Source organism: Dipodomys spectabilis, unplaced genomic scaffold, assembly GCF_019054845.1.
Source record: "Dipodomys spectabilis isolate Male_0828 unplaced genomic scaffold, ASM1905484v1 ptg000018l, whole genome shotgun sequence".
Taxonomy (NCBI): Eukaryota; Metazoa; Chordata; class Mammalia; order Rodentia; family Heteromyidae; genus Dipodomys; species Dipodomys spectabilis.
The window spans coordinates 4681680-4702276 of record NW_024870695.1 but is presented as its reverse complement, the minus strand read 5'-3'; the positions used below and the strand labels follow the sequence as shown (position 1 = coordinate 4702276).

Genomic DNA, 20597 nt, shown 5'->3' with positions numbered 1-20597 from the left:
TTTTTTTTGTCGGTCATGGGGCTTGAACTCTGGGCCTAGGCATTGTCCCTGAGATCTTCAGCTCAACGCAGCGCTCTACCACTTGAGCCACAGCGCCACTTCTGGTTTTCTGAGTGTTTATTGGAGATAAGAGTTTCATGGACTTTCCTGCCCAGGCTGGCTTTGAACCATGATCCTCAGATCTCAGCTTCCTGAATAGCTAAGATTACAGGCGTGAGCCACCAGCGCCCGGCTTAATGAGCCAGTTCTGATTTAATAAACAAATCATCTTTTACTCTGTAATTGAAAATTACTTTTAATGTGGCTTAGGGTTTTTTTAGTACAAGTTATTTCTGGACTTTTGTACCCATGAATTTTCTTAGTCACTTTAGCAATTCTGGATAGTTTTAATATACCAGTTTATGGTCTATTGTAATGTCTGAAGAGTCAAGTCTTCCCTCAGTTTATTGCCATTCATCAGTGTCGGTAGTCTCTCAAGATCTTATTTTCCCATATCCACCATTGGTTCATCTAGCTTGAATTTTTCTTACAAGTCACTTGGATTTACAGAAGTATGTATTATATGTGTCTTTGTGTGTGTGTGTGTGTGTGTGTGTGTATAAAATCGGTTTTAGGGGAGATTTAATTACCTTGTTGTCTATTTTTTAAATAAAATATACAAGGCAAATTGGAAGTAATTCAAGGCTCTGAAAGTATATGATAATCCAGGCACATTGTTTGTCACTAGAACTTTAATGCTCATCAAAATACATGATCTTTACCTTTACAGTGTTTATAGCTTACTAGGAAAAACATCCAAGGGTCAAATACATGTTATAAAAGCTCTGATAGAACAAATAATCTTATTAAAGATACCATAGAATCCATCCCTCACCCCCACCCCAACAGACACACACTGGCCACAGGACCACATTGTGGTGAACTCAGGACTTTGCAAGGCAGGTGCTCTACTGTTTGAAGCCTCCAGCCTTCTCTACTCCTGGACCATGATCCATCTTGTGTGCTTCTAGTAGTAGCTGGGTGACAGGCACATGCCACCATGCTTAAGGCCTTTTCAGTTGAGATGGGAGTCTCTTGAACTTTTTTTTCAGGGGCTAGCTTTGAACTGTGATTGTCTTGCTAATTTAGTTTCCTGAGTAACTAAGATTACCATCCCTGGCGTAGAATGCTTTTTAACCATGTGATTTTGAGCTGTTATTATTTTACTGAAAGAACCTTTCAGTAAGTGAACCTGAATAGCACATACAGAGTCCCTGTGGGACATTCAGGAAACACCAAAGCCAGTGAGACTGACTAGTGTAAGAGCCTGTCAAGGGCATACAAGGATGGTCTTAGAGGCCCTGTTGACAATTTTGGAACTTTCTCTTAAGAGTAATTGGGTTTCATTAAAGAATAAAGATAGAATGGGAAAGTAAGTGATAGTAGTATTTGGCATTTTAGCTTTGTTATTTTTAAGGACATATTTTTATCCCGCCAGTTTTTCTTTTTTTTTTATTGTAAAGCTACTATACAGAGGGTTACAGTTACATGAGTGAGGTTATGAGTACACTTCCTCTTGAACATTGTTACCCCCTCCATTGTTTTCCCCCTACCATCCCCTCCCTCCCTCCCTTCCCTGAGACGCCAGTTTTTCTTAATACGCTTTCAAATATGTTTATTTAAAAACACTCAGTATTGCTGGGTGCTGGTAGCTCACGCCTGTAATCCTAGCTACTCAGGAAGCTGAGATCTGAGGATCACGGTTCAAAGCCTGCCTGGGCAGGAAAGTCCAATTAATCTCCAATTAATCACCAGAAAACTGGAAGTGGCGCTGTGGCTCAAGTGATAGAGCGCTCACCTTGAGCTGAGTTCAAGCCCCATGACTGACAAAAAAACAAACAGTATTATTGGGGTTAATGTTTTATGTCACTACTGATCACTACTAATTCTTAATACTCAAGTTTTTATTTACAAAGTTGCATTTTTGTTTTTCTTTTTTCCTGACATAATTAACATTTAATTTCAAATGCTGCTTTTTCTGAAATACTGGGGGTTTTTTGCGTGTTATACATTTTATCTTGTACTTTATATGTTTGGATTAAAATATTTATGCTGTTTAGCTTTCTTTCATTTACTGTATGTATTTAATAATGTCTATTTTCTAGTATGTCTACTTTTTTTTTTTTTTTGTCAGTTGTAGGGCTTGAACTCTGGGCCTGGGGCGCTGTCCCTGTAGGGCTTGAACTCTGGGCCTGGGGCGCTGTCCCTGAGCTCTTCAGCTCAAAGCCAGTGCTCTAACACTTGAGCCACAATCTCATGGACTTTCCTGCTCAGGCTGGCTTCAAACCACAATCCTCAGATCTCAGCCTCTTGAGTAACTAGGATTACAAGCATGAGCCACTGGCACCTGGCTTGTTGATTTTTAAAATTTTTCTTAAATTTTTTTTATTGTCATAAAGGTGATATACAAAGGGTTTACAGTTTCATACATCAAGTATAGAGTGCATTTCTGTTTTTCTGTTATTGTTTTTGTTTTGTTGGTCCTGGGGCTTGAACTCTAGGCCCTGGCACTGTCCCTCAGCTCAAGGCTAATGTTCTACCACTTGGGCCACTGAGCCACCTTCCCAGCCCTTGACTTTACCTTTCTAAGGAATTATGCTATTTGAGTTTTCCCTTGACTCCACCTTATTTCAGTTAATACATTTTTTTATACACTTGCATACCACCCAGTGCATTTACTTATATGGTTATAAATGAATTCTGGCTTCTGCATGTGAGGGAAAACAATCTTTCTCTTTTGTCTTTCTGGCCTGATTTAACATAATTTATTCCAGGTCCTACCATTTCTCTTTTTTGGGGGGGTGGGGGGGTCCGGTCATGGGGCCTGAACTCTGGGCCTGGGCGCTGTCCCTCAGCTCTTCAGCTCAAGGCTAGCGCTCTACCACTTGAGCCACAGCTCCACTTCCGGCTTTTTTCTTTTTGCTTATGTGGTGCTAAGGAATCGAACCCAGGGCCTTGGGCATGCAAGGCAAGCTCTCTACCACTGAGCCACCTTCCCAGCCCCCTACCATTTCTTTGCAAGTAATACAATATTGTTTACTTTTTCAAATTTAAGTTGAAAGAAAACACTTGGCTTTTTAAAATTAATTAACTTTTGAGGGGATTAGTACTTAAGTTTCAACTCTGGGCCTTTTGCTTACTAGACCTGTAGTCTACTACTTGAACCCTAGTCTTTTTTGTTGTGCATGTACTGGGGCTTGAACTGAGGCCTCATTCTCTTTTTAAAAAAAATTTTTTTTAAATGGTTGTTATAAAAAGTGAGTTACAGAGGAGTTACAGTTACATAAGTCAAGTAAAGAGTACATTTCTTTTTATTCACCCCTTCCTTTGCTTGCTTGTCATTTTTGCTCTAAGATGGTACTCTACCACTTGAGCCATACTTTCATTTACTGCTTTTTTGCTGGTTAATTGGCGATAAGAGTCTCATAAGTTTTCTTCCCTAGCTGACTTTGAACCTCAATTATCTGCCCAGGCAGGCTTAGAACCTCGATCCTCAGATCCCAGCCTCCTGAGTAGCTAGGATTACAGGTGTGAGCCACTGGTGCCTGACTAAAAATATACTTTTAATAGGAATTTTTTTGCTTAGTTTTGTTGTTCTGTCCTTTCCACATCTAAATAAATTATTCTTAGATATCCAAAACCTTTTCACTTTCGTTTTCAGAAAGTCAAGGCAATTTTATCTTTCACTTTCATACTCTCAGGAAACTAGCTTTTCCCATGCCTGTAAATACTTCAATGAGGTCATCAAAGGAGCATAATTCATCCTAAACCACCACTTTCAAGCATGGTTCTGTCACCACCTGAAACACGTTTATTATCAGATTTTTATGCTGTATCATTATCTTTAAGGTGCTGAAAATAGTTCTGATACAGAAAGTGCTCCTTCTCCTTCACCAGTTGAAACTGTCAAGCCCAGTGAAGACAGCAATGAAAATGCTGCTTCCCGAGGAAACACCGAACCTGTGGCTGAGCTCGAGTCTACCACTGACCCGGCACCCGGTGCATCTCCCTCCTCAGCAGTTCCAAGTACAAAGGCAGTTGAGAGTGAAAGTGTGGAGACCCAGGTGACTGACAGCACCAGTGTTGAGACAGCGGAGACGATGGATGTGGACCACCAGGAGTGTGATGCTGAAGCAGGTTCTGTTCCTCATCCCCCAACCACTACCAAAGCAGAATCTGTGGATGCTGAAATGAGGCTGCCAGACAGCAGTCCATCTAAAAGTGAAGAAGATACCAAAGAAAGAGACTTGGAAAGAGCCAGTGAGAAGACAGAGCCTAGAGATGAAGATCTGGTGGTGGCTCAGCAGATAAATGCCCAAAGGCCCGAGCCCCAGTCAGACAATGATTCCAGTGCTACATGCAGTGCTGATGAAGATGTGGATGGAGACCCTGAGAGGCAGAGGTAAGACATGTACCCTTTCCTTCTTTCCTGGTTGTTAGCTAAGTCACAATGCTAGCTGCAGAAATGATGCCTATACAAATACTGGCAAGTTAAAAGTAGCATAAAATTTTAATATTGGTGTTTATTGTTCATGTGTTTCAGTAACCAAAACAATTGAGTAATTAATATTTAATAAAATAGATTATGAATGTCTTAATCTTGTCCTATTACATATACTCTATGATAGAAGAAAAATGGAATCTCAGCTTATATAGTTATGAATAAAACTGCAGGTGACTGGTTCCTGAGGTTGGCAATAGTGGGATATGGTCAAGTTGGAAGGAGAGAGGTTCCTTGGCTCCAGCTCTGTACTTCTCTAAGCTGGCTTGATGTCAAAGCAAAGCCATCTTGGTCCAGTGTTGCAGATATAAGAAAATGCTTCAAAGGTGAAGTTATCAAGTATTTTGAAAATAATGGAGTACGTGTAACTTAAGTACAAGTTAACGGTAATTATGATGACATATTTGTAACAAAATTTTATTAGGCTGTTCATGTTTCTAAGTAAAATATCAGGTATAATACAAATTAATTTTTAAATATTTTTTGTCATTAAAGACAGATTCATTAAAAATGCATATATCTTTAGGGCTTTGGGAAGTTACAGTAAAAAATACAGGAATATATGCTACTTTAATATTTTTAGTTTTCCTATGTTCTCTTTTCCTTGAAAGAAGTAGAATTGTCTGTAGTCAGTAGATGTTGGATTGGTGCAAGTTCTAGATGTAAAATAGACTTAAATAGCATTTAATGAGAAAGTTAAACCTTTGTCCTTCTTTTAGCCTTTGTAACTTTTTAGTTAAAAAAAAAAAGGCAACTACTCACCAGAAGCTAGATTATATTCATACTTTGGTTTTTATGTATGGTTATCCTGGTAAAATTCTAATTTCAGTCCACAGCCAATAGATTCTAAATTTCAATACATTAGAAAGACATTTGATACTGGAATAATAAATTTAGCAATGACAACTCCTGAAGAGATTTTTTTTAAAATTTAGTAGGTGCTAGAATATCCATCAATAAGAATTGAAATAAAATAGGGATTCTGCCTAACCTTTGATTTAATCAGGAAATTGAACCATTGAGATCAGTCTTTTTCCCCCTTTGCATTACAGTAATCTAGATTTTTGTTTTTTTGTTTTTTTGGGGGGGTCCAGTCGTGGGGCCTGAACTCTGGGCCTGGGCGCTGTCCCTCAGCTCTTCAGCTCAAGGCTAGCACTCTACCACTTGAGCCACAGCGCCACTTCTGGCTTTTTTCTTTTTGCTTATGTGGTGCTGAGGAATTGAACCCAGGGCCTCAGGCATGCAAGGCAAGCACTCTACCACTGAGTCACCTTCCCAGCCCAAGTAATCTAGATTTTTAAGTCCCATTTTTTTAACTAGAGTAAATGTATGTACATTTAAGTAGTCTTTTCTAAATGAACTCCTTAATGAAAACATCTCATTTGAAATAGGAATTATTTGTGTTCTGTGTTCATTTTGGTAACTATATATAAAAGGGAAAAACTAGAATGGCAGCAGTTTTGAAGATTATCCTATGAGGTGAACATGACAGTAGTCTTGTAGGTAAATAATTGCTTGTATGTAGCTCAGTGATAGCGTGCTTGCTAATTAGCAGGTACAGGCCCTGAGCTTGATTCCCTACACTAGATAAAAACAAAACAAAAAATTAGTAAAAACATGTTGGTTTCTGAATGACAATTCAAAGTCTCTATTTTTCCAAATTATTAGAATACACTTTCAATTTCCTGCATCTTTAGTATCATCTTTTTTAATGAAATATGTTAGTTTTATATATTCTCATTTTCTTACCAGTTAATATGTTTTAAAATATTTTTACCTTTCCTCAATTACTGATAGCATTGAGAAATATGAGCAAGCCTATAAGACATGTCACTAGTGCACAATTTCCCCGTCCATATATGAGATCCCTAAACTAGGTACTAGAGCAGAGTGAATGAAGCAGGTACGGCGTGTTAGATGTTATAAGGAACTGTGTGAGCAGAACTGTCCATATGGAAGTTGCTTTGTGGGAATGCTGGTTCTGTTCTTGGTTCTTCCCGTTTTCATGAGAAGTCAGAAGCTTGTAATTTGGCTTAAGCTCCATTTTTTTTCAATGGCAATGGCTTCTACTCTGTTCCCAGCAAGGCAATCCTGTATTAGGTAACTAATTTTATCCTACATTAATATGTTAGTGTTAAATTAAGACTACTTTTTATTGGCTTTCATTCACACTTGTTTTGTTGGTTAGATGTAGATAACTAAAATCAGATAAATTTCAACTTGTAAGTTGATATTATTTGGAAAATTAGTATTACAAGTTCCTTTTTATTGCTTTTTTATTTTTTTAAGGAGTTGTACAAAGGGGTTATAATTTCATAAGTTAGGTTATAAGTACAATCCTTGCTGGACATTTTCAACCCTTCCTTTGCATTCCCCTATTTTCCCCTACCATCTGGGCCCACGTTACATTTTTCAACATAGTATACATTGAATACAATTAGTGCATTTGCTAACCCTTCTCCCTTCCATTTCTATGCCTTGCCCTTTGCCTGCCTCCCCAAAGAAAAACAAAATTAAACAAAAATAGCATTAAAAAGACCCCAATATGCTTCCAATTCTTGGAATTTGTTTTGATTAAAAAGTACATGAGATGTTCAGAGGAGTTATACCTTTGGATTCCTCCTCTTCAGATAACCTCCTGTAGTCAGTTTGTGTGTAAATATATAAAGCCCTGTATAAGTTTAGTTGTATTTTAGATCTAGCTTCCATATGAGAAAAAAACCTTGGGCCATTGGTCTATGAGTTTGTCTTACTTCACTTAATATGATTTGTTTTAGGTCCATTTCCCTGCATAGTATTATTCTTGCTAATGGATGAGTATAATTCCATTGTATATAAGTACCATATTTCCTTGATCCACTCATCTATTTTTAAGCATCTAGGTTGTTTGCATATCTTGGTTTTTGTGAATAGTGAAGCAGTGAACAAGGATGTGCAAGTGTCTTTATCATATACTGATTTATAATGTTCTGGGTAGATGCCTGAGTAGTATGGCTGGGTAGTTCTATGTTTAGTCAGAGTGGTTATACTATTTACATTCCCAGCAGTACTACAGTAGGGTTCCTATTTCCCCACATCTCTGCCAGCATGTTCAAATGTTTCTTATTTAAGTGGTTCTGGAGATTGAATCTAGGTCTTGCATGTACTAGGTAATACTCTGTATGTATCTTGTTAAGAGTTAATGTGATAGATATATGAGTAGATACATACCTTTTGACTTAAAAGGAATTATGACTCTACATTTGAATAGAGTTTTATTAAAATATATTTTATCTGTTTTTTCCAATTACAGAATATTTCCTATGGATGCAAAGCCTTCATTGTTAAATCCCACTGGATCTATACTAGTCTCATCCCCAATAAAACCAAATCCATTGGACCTGCCACAGCTTCAGCATCGAGCTGCTATTATCCCACCCATGGTAAGTTTTTATTGCAAGAAATTTGTAAAGTTGAAGTACAAAACTCTTTATAGACATATTTCTACTCTCCTTTAATTTGTTCTTGATCTATATAAAACATATAATACAACATTAACTGTCAATAAATTTTACGTAGATAGCTCATTAGTTTAGAATATATTTATGCTGTTAGGAAACTGAACTCTAGAACTTTTTCCTCTTCCAAATCTGAAACTGTATATTAAAGAAAAACTCTTTTCCTAGCCAACTGCAACTTTGTCTAGCCATTAGGAATCACTATTCTTTTATTTCTGTGAGTGTGACTAGATATTACTGAACTGTTTTGATACTGCAACACTTCTGATACCAAATATGTATGTTCTTTCCTCACACCAGCCAATTTCCCAAATACACACCCTAGAATTCAATTGTGCCTTTTTTTTTTTTTTTTTTTTAACACTGGCATTACAGAGAGCTGAATTCTGAATTCAGATTGCAGTACCATTCAAGGTACTCCTCTAGTCCTTGTTTGTTTTATAGATAGGTTCTTGAGCCTTTTCCCCACTGGTCTCAGACCTCCATCCGCCTTTCTCCACTTCCTGAGTTGCTGGGGTCACAGGTGTATACACATGCTTGGCTTCAATTAATTGTTGTTGTTATTGTTGTTGTCAGTTGTGAGACTTGAACCCGAAGGACTTGGGTGCTGTCCCTGAACTTACTTGGAGCCACAGCTCCACTTCTGGTTTTCTGCTGGTTTATTGGAGATAAAAGTCTCATGGACTTTCCTGTCCAGACTGGCTTCGAACCAAGGTTCTCAGTTTTCAACCTCTTGAAGAGTTAGGATTATAGGCATAAGCCACCAGTGTCCAGCCTTTCAACTAAGTTTTGATAGCATCCTGTGTTAGTGTTAAACTCTACAAATGTAAGGGCTTAGTTTCTCATTTCAGATGGCAGTTATACAAGCAGTGGTTCCTAGATTATCTATACTTCTGTCCAACTAGTTTAAAAGTCAGGTTTTGCTGGGCTGGTGGCTCATGTTTGTAATCCTAGCAATTCAGTAGATTTAGATCTGAGGATTGTGGTTTGAACCCAGCCTGGGCAGAAAGATTTCCTGACCCTCTCTGCAGGCTCAGTACTTGGCCAGAATGTCTCACGAAACTTAAGAGAGCACTATATTACTAGTCTGTTAGAAAAGATAGAACTCAGAAATAGCCAATTGCCTAGGACTAGGTATGTGAGAATGGGTGTACAATTTCTGTGTTCTCTCTGGACTACGCCATTCCCTCAGTGCTTCCTTGTGCAACTCCTGCGGCCCCATTTAGGGGTGCTTATGGGACTTTCAGGATGTATATGAGACTGTTAAATCATTGGCCTTTAGTGATGAATGTGTGACTTTCCAGCTCCTCTCCCTTCCCTAGAGGTTGGAGTTTGGGTGGCATGAACAAGCCATCCCATTTTCATAAAAAATATACTTTCAACTCTTTAGACAGTCCAAGAGCCAGGAACAAAGATCAAATATTTAACTTTTCTTACACCATAGTACCTTCCTTAAATGGAATCACACAATGTTGTGACTGATTTCAAGGATCATGCATGCCTTGGAGTTAACTTGAAAGTTGTCATGTAAGAAGTCATATTTTGGTTGGACCAAAGAAATTCATTTTGGCTTTGTAGAATACAGGATGAAAAGCCATGTTTATATGTCAGTCAGAGCACAGAGACAAAAATGGTATATATGTGTTAAAGTAAGCTAAAAACCATGGCAGTCTTTAGATAACGGATTCTGAAACAGTTAAATTTCTAGAGCCTCCTATGGCTGTTTATTGTTCATAAATATATGTTGATTTATTTAGTTATAATATAAATACTTCATGAATTTAGCATGAATAGAAAAACACATAAGAAAAATATATTTGCCATGTGGGGCAAGTGTTGTAAAAGAAAGGCTACAGTGAATAGCAAAATGGAAGGACTTACCATATTAAAAAAATTATTATTGTCATTATTATCATTATAATGGTGTCACCCCACTGTTGCTCTCCCAGTTTCCCCCTCCCATCCCACATACAAGTTGTATAGTTCATTTTCAACATAGTGAGTGTCCAGTGAGTACCATTGCTGCATTTGTTCACCCTTTGTCCCCTTACACTGTCAAAGACATATAAACAAACAGAACAAAAAGAAAATAAAAACAGCAAAAAAGAAAAAAAAAACCTCTTGTTTCCATTACCTGGAGTTCATTTTGAAAATATTTTGTGTGATATATGCATATAGGCATTTTGCCTTTCTGTTCTTCTCTTAAGTGTATCCTCCTTTGATCTCACTATGTGTGTGAATGCCTAGAAACCTGTATAATTTATTATATCCTGGTGTATTTTAGATCTAGTTTCCACATGAGAGAAAACATGTGTTATTTGTCTCTCTGAGTTTGGCCTACCTTACCTCACATGATCTGTTCTAGGTCCATCCATTTCCTAGCATAATATTCTTTCTACTGACTATAAAATTCTGTTGTGTACAGGTATCACACTTTTTGGATCCATTCATCTATTGTGGGCATCTGGCTATTTCCATATCTTGACTATTGTGAATAGTGCAGCAGTGAACATGGATGGGCAAGTGTCTTTATGGTATCCTGGCTTCTGATATTCTGGGTAGATACCCAGGAGTGATATGGCTGGGTTGTAGGGAAGGTCTATATTTCATTTTTTGAGGAAGCTCCAGACTGCTTTCCAGAGTAGTTGAATGAGTTTACATTCTCACCAACAGTGCAGTAGGGTTCTTTTCCCCCCACAACCTGCCAACAGTTGTTGTTAGAATTCGCAATGTTGGCCACTCTAACTGGGGTGAGATGGAAATCAGAGTTGATTTGATTTGCATTTCCTTTATGGCCAGGGATGATGAACCATTTCTTCACGTGTTTCTTTGTCATCTTACCCCTTTTTCTGAGATGTCTCCCCTTAGCTCCTTTGCACACTTAGTGATTTGTTTACTAGCTTTGGGAGGGGTTTTCTTTCTTTTTTTTTTTTTTTTTTTTTGTTAGTCATGGGGCTTGAACTGTGGGCCTGGAAGATGTCCCTGAGCTCTTCAGCTCAAGGCTAGCACTTCTACCACTTGAGCCACAGCGCCACTTCCCTGTTTTCTGATAGTTTATTGGAGATAAGAGTCTCAGGGACTTTCCTTCCTGTGCTGGCTCTGAACTTTGATCCTCAGATCTCAGCCTCCTGAGTAGCTAGGATTACAGGCGTGAGCCACTGGCGCCTGGCTCATGGGAGGGGTTAGTCTCTTGAGCTCCTTGTACTTTTAGATATTAGGCCTTGGTCTGATTTATTGCTGGTAAAGATCTCCTAATCTGTTGTCTGTCTTTCTAGTTTAGTAACTGTCCTTTGCTGTGCAGGAACTTTTTATTTTGATATAATCCTATTTTGTCAACTCTATCTGCTGTGCCCCTGGGACTCTTTTCAAAAAGTTTTTGCCTGGGCTGGGAAGGTGGCTCAGTGGTAGAGCGCTTGCCTTGTATGCATGAGGCCCTGGGTTCGATTCCTCAGCACCACATAAGCAAAAAGAAAAAAGCCAGAAGTGGCGCTGTGGCTCAAGTGGTAGAATGCTAGCCTTGAGCTGAAGAGCTGAGGGACAGCGTCCAAGCCCAGAGTTCAGGCCCCATGACCGGACCCAAGAACAAAAAACAAAACAAAAAAAAGTTTTTGCCTATGCCTATGAGTTCTAGTGTTTTTCCTAATCTGTCTTGCAGCAATTTCAAAGTTCCAGTTCTAACATTGAGGACTCACCATGTTTTACTGAATGGTTAGGAATGGCTTGTCCATTACTATCCCGAATAAAATTGATATGTTAATTGATTGTGGGAGGGAAGGCCTTTGATTAATCAGGGATAAGGGCTAGGTTTTTGACTTGTCTGTTTCCAAGATGGAGAGCATTAAAAAACAGCATTAGGTTTAGGAAATGCAAAGTTCTATTTTGAGTCTAAGTTCTGAATTGCTTATCCAATAGATGCAAAGGCCTTGAGTGACTTAAAGATAGGCAGTTTTATATGAATATGAAATGAAGAGGAAGTTTTTAAATCATTACCATATGGATGCCATTTAAATCTACAGAAATGGGGCTTGGAGTTTGGCTCAAATGGTAGAACATCTGCCTAGCAAGGTAATACAGGGCCCTGATCTCAAACCCAGTATCACTTCTCCTCCCCACATACCCCAAATCTATAGAAATGAGTATAATTGCCTGATGAACAGAGAGACCAGGAATAGGACCCAGGAGCAAGCCAGAATGGACTTGGCCACCATAAATTAGAACCAAATAATATTCTTTAATTTCTAATTTTTGATTTATCTCAGCATTCATGATTTATATTGTGTTCAGTTCTGAAAATAAACATGTAGTGTTTTAATCATTCTTCTTGAAGATTACTTTTGTTGAAACATGGTAAGGCTGGGTGTCTGTGGCACATATCTGTAATCCTAACTTTCTGGAGATTGAGATCTGAGGATTGTAGTTCACAGCCAGCCCATGCTGGAAAGTCTATGAGATGCTTATCTCCAGTTAACCACCAGCAAGTCCAAAGCTGTGGCTCAAGTGGTAGAGAGCCAACCTTGAGCACAAAAGCTCAGGGACAGTGCCTAAGTCCTAAGTTTAAATACCAGGATGGGTGCAAAAAAGAGACAACAAAAAATGCTAAAATCAGCAGCCAGTAATATGGCAGAAATAAGCTTTTTTTGGGGGGGGGGGGGAGTAGCATATCGTAATTACTATACCTAGTCCATTGGTACATTGTTATTTTTCTTCTTGCAGGTTTCCTGCACCCCATGTAATGTGCCAATTGGAACCCCTGTAAGTGGCTATGCTCTCTATCAGCGACACATTAAGGCAATGCATGAGTCAGCACTCTTGGAGGAACAGCGACAGAGGCAAGAACAGATAGATTTGGAATGTAGAAGTTCTACAAGCCCGTGTGGCACTTCCAAGAGTCCAAACAGAGAATGGGAAGGTAAGCAAATGCACCCGTGACCACAACATTTCAGAATACAAAGAGCTGAATCCAAGGTAGTATCCTTTGCGCTTTGTAAGTTATCAGCATTTCAGGACTTCTGTTACACTAATAGATATTATCACTATTAAAAGAAACTACTAAGAGAAACCTCTATGTGCTTTGTAAAAGAGATGTTTCATGTTCCATTCATCTGAATTTTCAGAGTGAGTGGGAACTGTTAAATCTTCGAAGCAGATCACCTACCCACTACAGTATAATCTTTACTCTGACATATAGAAGACAACTTCGCATTATCTAGTGCTAGTCCCATCTTGGCTCAGTCTTCAAACTGTTGGCTGACCTAACCTTTCTAGCTTTTGTGAAAATACTAATACTCACCTGTCTTGCTGGGTTATAAATTCAAGAAAGAACAAGTATTCTGTACTGTTACATAATCCATAGCTCAGCATTTATATACAATATATCATATATGAGTTAGCATATTAATGTGTTCATATTGTAATAGATATTATGGAAATACCTGTCATCATTGTTGTTTTACTTACTATTTCCAGTGCTAGATTAGAGTTGGTGTATCTTGTTGATGAGTAATCCAGTTTTGCTACTTAATAATTTTAGACATGGCTAGAAACAGTGAGTGCATGAGCTAATTAATTATATGTCACAAAAGCATAATGTGCTGATGCTGAGAATGTCAGAATACAAAAATCATGGATGATTGAAATAAGATTAATGATTAGCTTTAATATGCTATGCACACATATCTAGGTACATATAAAATAGGAACAGTGGAATTTAATTGGTTCTTCTGATTCCTTATCTCCTGCCCAAATCAGACCAGTAATGAATTAATAGTTACATAAAACCTTGAAACTCTTATGCTAGACTTTTAAATATAAACTCATTGATGTTTCAAATCTTATGATAGTGAAAAATGTGAACCAAGACAATAATAATCACCAACCCATATAGTATGTGCTATAATGATTATTTCTTTTTCTTCCCTTTTTTTTTTTGTTGTTGTTGCTTTAGTGCTGGTAATCAAGCTCAGAGCAATGCCTGGTGCTCACCAAGCTACATTTCGATTCCCCCCCCATAGGATCTCACAATGTAGCCCAGGCTGTCCTTGAACTAAATATCCTCCTGCCTTAGTCTTCTGCATAGTGGGATTTCATGCATGCATCATCATGTCCAGCCTTATACATTTATTGAATAGAAGTAAACACATAGGCTTTTAGTATATTGTATCTAGAAACTTCTTAATCCCTAGTTTTGTAGTTAAGGCTGTACATACTTACCAGTTTCATGTTGAAGGAATGATTTAAATGGATACCTTAAAAGAAATACTTTTATTGCTATGTATATATCTTTGCCAATATTTTTTTTCTGATTTAAGATTTTGTGCATTCTACACTAGTGCTCTACCATTGAGCAATGCACCTAACACTGAAGTGTTTGTCTTTTGAGCATCCCAACTAAAAAGAATTTCTTTTAGGAGAGAATGAGTATTGGAATAATTAGGACAATGTATTTTATTTTTCCTGTCTTGGTTCTGTTTAAGAAGTATCTGGTCGCTGGGCACTGGTGGCTCATGCCTGTAATCTTAGCTATTCAGGAGGATGAGATCTGAGGATTGCAGTTTGAAGCCAGCCCTGGCAGAAAAGTCCCTATGAGACTCTTATCTCCAATTAACCACTCAAAAACTAGAAGTAGCACTGTGGCTCAAGTGGTAGAGTTCTAGCCTTGGCACAAGGAGGCTCAGGGACAGTGCCTAGTGCCTAGGCCCTAAGTTCAAACCTCCTGACTGACCCTCCTCTCTCCACTCCCTACCTCCTACCCCCCCCCCCCCAAAAAAAATCAGGCAACACTTGTTACCTGTTTGTCTCAATGTGAATGATATAGTTATTGTAAATGTTCCCTGTAAACCTTACTTAAAGCTTTTACCTCCTCTGTAAAAAGCTTTTAATAATAAAAAAAAGCTTAGTGAATTGCTTTTACTTTCAAATAACATTCACATGAATTGACTCCACTTTATTGATAATCTTTCAATGAAAAAACTCAAATTTACTTTGCATGTAAATAGTTAGAATTGTTCTAATATAACAAAATCTATCCAGTCAAAATAAGAATTTTTGCTTCTGTATAGCTGAACTTATCATTTTGTATTTTTTGTTTGATTTGTTCAGCTTTGGTTTAAATAGCTATATGTAGAACCATTTCTGCATTTTTAAAAATGCTGATATGACCAGTAAATTTTTCTTAGGAGCTTAATTATAAACTTGCTGAAATGGTAAAACAACAACTGTGAAATTTTAATGTTATACCAAATTTTGAAGGATACCCCAGTGTCTTCTCCAGTTAACCACCTCGTCTTTCACTGAGATACTATTATAGTGTGATTGATAGCTCAGTCTGGAATCACTTATTTTTTTTTTAAATAGTCTCTTGGCTGGAAAGTTAGGTATGATTCTTTTAATCCTTAATTCCTTCGTGTATAAAATGCTACTAATCTCATTGGGTTTATGAGGGCAAATGAGATAATTCATGGATGGCACAGTGGCTAGCACTTGAAAATTAGTACTAGCCGGCCACCAGTGGCTCATGCCTGTAATCCTAGCTACTCAGGAGGCTGAGATCTGAGGATCAAGGTTCAAAGCTAAGCCTGGGCAGGAAAGTCCATGAGACTCTTATCTCCAGTAAAGCACTAGAAAACCAGAAGTTATCCTGTGGTTCAAGCAGTAGAGCGCTCGCCTTGAGCTGAAGAGCGCAAGGATGATGCCCAAGCCCAGAGTTCAAGTCCCGTGACTGACAAAAAAAAAAAAAAGAAAATTAGTACTACTAGCACTGTTTCTGATTTCTAAAAATAGCTCTTCATAACTTGAAATAGATAGCAGATCTTTATTTGAAAGCAATTACATACCTCAACACTTACTGTGAAATTCAAGAGATGTTCCTTTTTGGTTGGGACTTTCAGAACACCTACTATTTACTAATGCAAGATAGTAAGGAAAAAAAGTTTATGTACATGAAAGTAAAAGACAAATTGTTATTTATAGAGGAGGATCCACTACAAAGTATAAAAGAGTCGATTTTAAGTAAAAAGGAAAATTCACTGTTTCTTAGAATAAGTTGTTACATTGAAATTTACATTTTTCCTATTTACTGCCTAATACAGTTATGTGGATACACACACACATGAATATATATTATTACTCCATATATGTAAAAGAGATGATTTCCTTAGCAAGAGAATGGAAACTGTCTAGGAGTTACTTTTAACAAATGTACAAACTATGTGACAAATTAGAAAATTCAATATTAAATATTCATACATTTAATACAAGTACATGAACATTCCAGTGACACTTTGTTTGGGAGGCAGTATTATTCAAAATGAATTTAAATAATAAATTTATCTGGAAGAATAAATGGATAAGACTAAGGACACAAAAAGTAATGAAATGGATGGGAAATTGTTTTGACAGACTTTGAAATGCTTCATATCTTAAATGGTTAGACATAGATTTTTCTTTATGCTTTTCTGATTTTCAAAAATTGCTACTGTATATCAATTTCATTTAAAAAAGGGAGAAACTATCTTTGCAAGATGGTATACACTTATAATCACAGCACATGGGAGGCAGAGGCAGTAGCATCTTCAGTTCCAGGCCAGCCTGGGCTATATATACAGCCTGTTTGAAATTAAAAAAAAAAAATTAGAGTGTTAATATGACTGCATTTCTGACATGCCTTTTAAATGTTCAAAATTTTTTATATCATGTCTTATTATTATTTTCATTTTTATTATTACAGATGTAGCTTAAAAAAATTTCTAGCTAGGTGCTGGCAGCTCATGCTTTTAATCCTAGCTACTCAGGAGGCTAAGGTCTGAAGATCATGGTTTGAAGCCAGCCTGGGCAGGAAAGTCCATAACATTCTTATCTCCCATTAACCACCAGAAAGCTGGACGTGGCATTGTGGCTTAAGGTGGTAGAGTGCTAGTCATGAGCAAAAGAGCTCAGTGATAATGCCCAGGCCCAGAGTTCAAGCCCCATGATCAACCAAAAAAGAAATGTTTCTGTAGAACCTTTGATCTACATTGTTTTTGTAAAAGGCGTCTTCCATTTCTTATTTACTTAAGCTGTTAGCTTCAGCAGGCTAATTTCAGGGATTAAATTTCTCATAATGCTGACCTCTAATTCTTGCTAGACTTGGATTCACAGAGCTATACTTGTTAGTCTGATGTTTGCTTGTTATAATTTTACTGTATGTTAAAACATTTGGTTCTCCTTCGGAAAGAATTTTTGTCATTTTAAGGAAGATCTGTGACTGCATTTTTGAGTATTTTTATTAGGTCATAGTGGTATTGGACATATTGATATTTATAGGATTTCTTAATTTCTCTAATGAGTGTACTTCCCTCCCTTCCCCCAGACCTTTTAGGCCTTGTTAAAAGCATATAAATGGATCTTCCCCTGAATGGTGGGGGCTTGGTCCTTTCACACTATTTTAATTTGGGGTTCTTCCCTTATTTTGATAACTTTAACTTTCATAGGAAAATCAGTCGCCTATATGCCTTATGCTGAGGTCACACGTGTTCTAGAACAGGAAGCACAGATGCACAGTACCGCAGCAAGGTCAGCCTCACCGTGTAGGCTCTCTCCAAGAGAAGTCAGTAAAGCCGCTCCACAGCCTGATAGGAGTACAGCCCGCTATAGTGTCCCGCCAGGTAAATATCACCCCTCTGTGCAGTGGCCACCAGCCATTACCCACAGATGTTCCATGTGGGTGGTTTAATCTCATGAATAAAGTGTTCTTCTAGGACATGTCCTTCCTAATCTCAAAATGACATTCTTCTTTCTCTACATCCCATTGTCACTTTTACTCAGTTCAGATTTCATTGGGCCACTGGGAAGTTTTCTGTTCACACATTTATACTATGACATTGACTGCATTTTCTTTTAAAAGTATATCCACTTTGTAAAAATCTTGAGAAATAACCCCTCAGAAATTCAAGTGTGCTGTGAGAGCCAAAAATCAGTAAATATTTCTCAGTTTATGCCAGGTGCACAGAGGATGTGTAGTGAGTTGTCAGCCAGGTTTGCATACTCTATGAAACAAAGACCAGCATCTGTTCCTCAGAAGCTCCTTTTTTCTTACTTCCATTGTAAGATCCAAAGGGTGATGGATGTAGAAAAATTATGGAAGATTGACTGAAATAGGTAGCCTGTGGCAAACTAGGAAATTGATTCTATTAAATCATGTTTTCCTTTTTTAAAAGTCCTCCAACCTGCTCCACATCAAGTGATAACTAATCTCCCTGAAGGGATTCGACTTCCAACAACTCGACCAACCAGACCACCACCTCCTCTCATCCCATCATCTAAAACCACAGTGGCTTCAGAGAAACCATCCTTTATAATGGGAGGCTCCATCTCGCAGGTAAAATGGTTTTCTTCATGACAGACTTCTGTTGAATACTGCTTCAGTAATACTTTTTCCTCCTCACACTAATCTAAGTGTAGTAATAAATAATTGGAATATGAAATTTACAGAGACAAGGACCCAGAAAATGCACACTTGCTAGACTGCATACCACATATAGGAACTTTGATTTATGTTCCAAAATTGAGTGGCCAGTGCATATCACCTGATTTGATGGATCAAAAGCACATTATTGGGTAGTGTGGAAGTAAATTAAAATGGAGTTTTTTCATGTACTAGACTATTTGGTGACTATTGTAAAGGCTGTAAATATTCATTATAAGTGATTGGTATTATTCCTACTTTATTCTGACTAGCCTCTAATCTTGTTTCTGAAACTTCGTTTTTTCAAACTGAAATATGGTCCAGTCTTAATGGTTTGGTTAGTTTTGGGTCAGATGCACAACCAGCAGCCATACCCTTATCAAGTTATTGAACAGTCCCATGTCTTCAGAAAGTTATCTCTTGTTCCTTCCTCAGCATTTTACCTTCCCATTGATTGAAACAACCAGTTTTACTTTCTGTTGTCATAATCTGCCTTTTCTTGAACTTCATATGAATCATGGGCTTAACCTCAGGGCCTGAGCTCTATACTCAAGGCTAGTGCTCCACCAATGTGATCCACAATGCCATTTGGATTTTTGAGTGGTTAATTGGAGATAAGAGTTTCAACTAAGATCCTCAGATCTCGGCCTCCTGAGTGGCTAGGATTACAGGTATGAGCCACCAGAGCCCAGCAACAGTGTACATTCTTTCTGTCCCTTTAAGGACATAGTTTTTATATAATCAGTATATACTTGGGGAAGAGGGAGTGGGACTGTGTTTAAAATCATAACCTTTTTAGACTGTCATCTTACTACTTCAGCCATATTCCTCCAGCCTTGCTTTTTGCTCTCTTTTTTCTTTTAAATTATCTTTAAGTATTTGTAAAAAGGAGTTTCAATTCAACATGTTAATTTTATGAGTACAGTACATCTTGATTAGTATCACCCCTTCCATCTTGCTGGTTATTTGCAGATGGAGTTTAGTAAATTTTTTTTCTGGGCTGACCTCAAAGCATAATCCTCCAGAAACATGATCCTCCAAATCTCAGCTTCCTGAGTAGGTAGTATTAGTTTACAGTTACGAGCCATTGGGACCTGGGGTGTGGGTGTGGGTGTGTGGGTGTGCTTTTTTTGTTCACAGCTGGTATACTACCACTTGACCTCTCTAGTCTAGCTATTTTGCTGGTTAATTGGAGATAATCTCATGGATTTTTTTCTGTCTCTACTGGCTTCAAAGCCCTACTCAGATCTCAGTCTCCTAAAATAACTAGAATTACTGAAGGAGCCACAGTGCTCAGCTTCTGTTGCCTTTTTATTGCTGGAAAGTATTCCAGTGTATGCGTTTACCAGTTTGTTTATCCATTCTCCTGTTGATAGAAAACTGAATTGTTTCTAGGTTTTGTTTCTGATAAATGAAGTTGCTGTGAACATTTTTTAAAAATAAGTTGTTTATTGTGAGGGGCTGGGAAGGTGGCTCAGTGGTAGAGCGCTTGCCTTGCATGCCTGAGGCTCTGGGTTCAATTCCTCAGCACCACATAAGCAAAAAGAAAAAAGCCGGAAGTGGCGCTGTGGCTCAAGTTGTAGAGCGCTAGCTTTGAGCTGAAGAGCTGAGGGACAGCACCCAGCCCCAGAGTTCAGCCCCGCGACTGGACCTCCCCCCTCCCCCCCCAAAGAGAAAAAAAGTATTTTATTGTGAAAATACTGTACAGAGGGGTTATAACCACATGAGCAAGGTAATGAGTACATTTCTTATCGAACATTGTTGCCTCCTCCTTTGTTTTTCCCCTACCATCCCTTCCTTCCTCCCCTCCCCATCTCCACAACTACATTCTCTTCCCGCCCTTCTCCCCTCCAATGCTGTGAACATTCTTGAATGAAGTTCTTTGAGGACATGTTTCATTTCTCTTTTATAATTATCTGGATGTGGACTTCCTATGTGTATGTATGTTTTACTGTGTAGTATTCCAGAGTTGTCCTACAGTTTCATACTCTCAGTAGCAGCATATGAGACCAAGACTTCTAGTTTCATCCAGTGCTTCCATTTGTTATTAAGTCTTTTTTAGAATTAGATTTACAGTAATATTTTATTGTGCTTACATTTTTTGTTATCCTCGCAGCAA

General features: G+C 38.0%; 1 protein-coding gene across 20 annotated transcripts in view; it reads left to right on the top strand.

Annotated features, from left to right (window-relative positions):
* Positions 1-20597, top strand: part of Ncor1 (nuclear receptor corepressor 1) — a 172699-nt gene that overhangs the window by 109369 nt on the left and 42733 nt on the right. For 14 of the 20 annotated variants that reach the window (XM_042671893.1, XM_042671888.1, XM_042672019.1 and 11 more), the window contains 5 exons: positions 3889-4441; positions 7833-7962; positions 12751-12946; positions 17505-17678; positions 18231-18391. In XM_042671893.1, coding sequence (XP_042527827.1) covers positions 3889-4441; positions 7833-7962; positions 12751-12946; positions 17505-17678; positions 18231-18391 — 1214 coding nt within the window. The remainder of the gene's footprint in view (positions 1-3888; positions 4442-7832; positions 7963-12750; positions 12947-17504; positions 17679-18230; positions 18392-20597) is intronic. The other 6 variants (XM_042672047.1, XM_042672027.1, XM_042671977.1 and 3 more) reach the window with 3 other exon arrangements.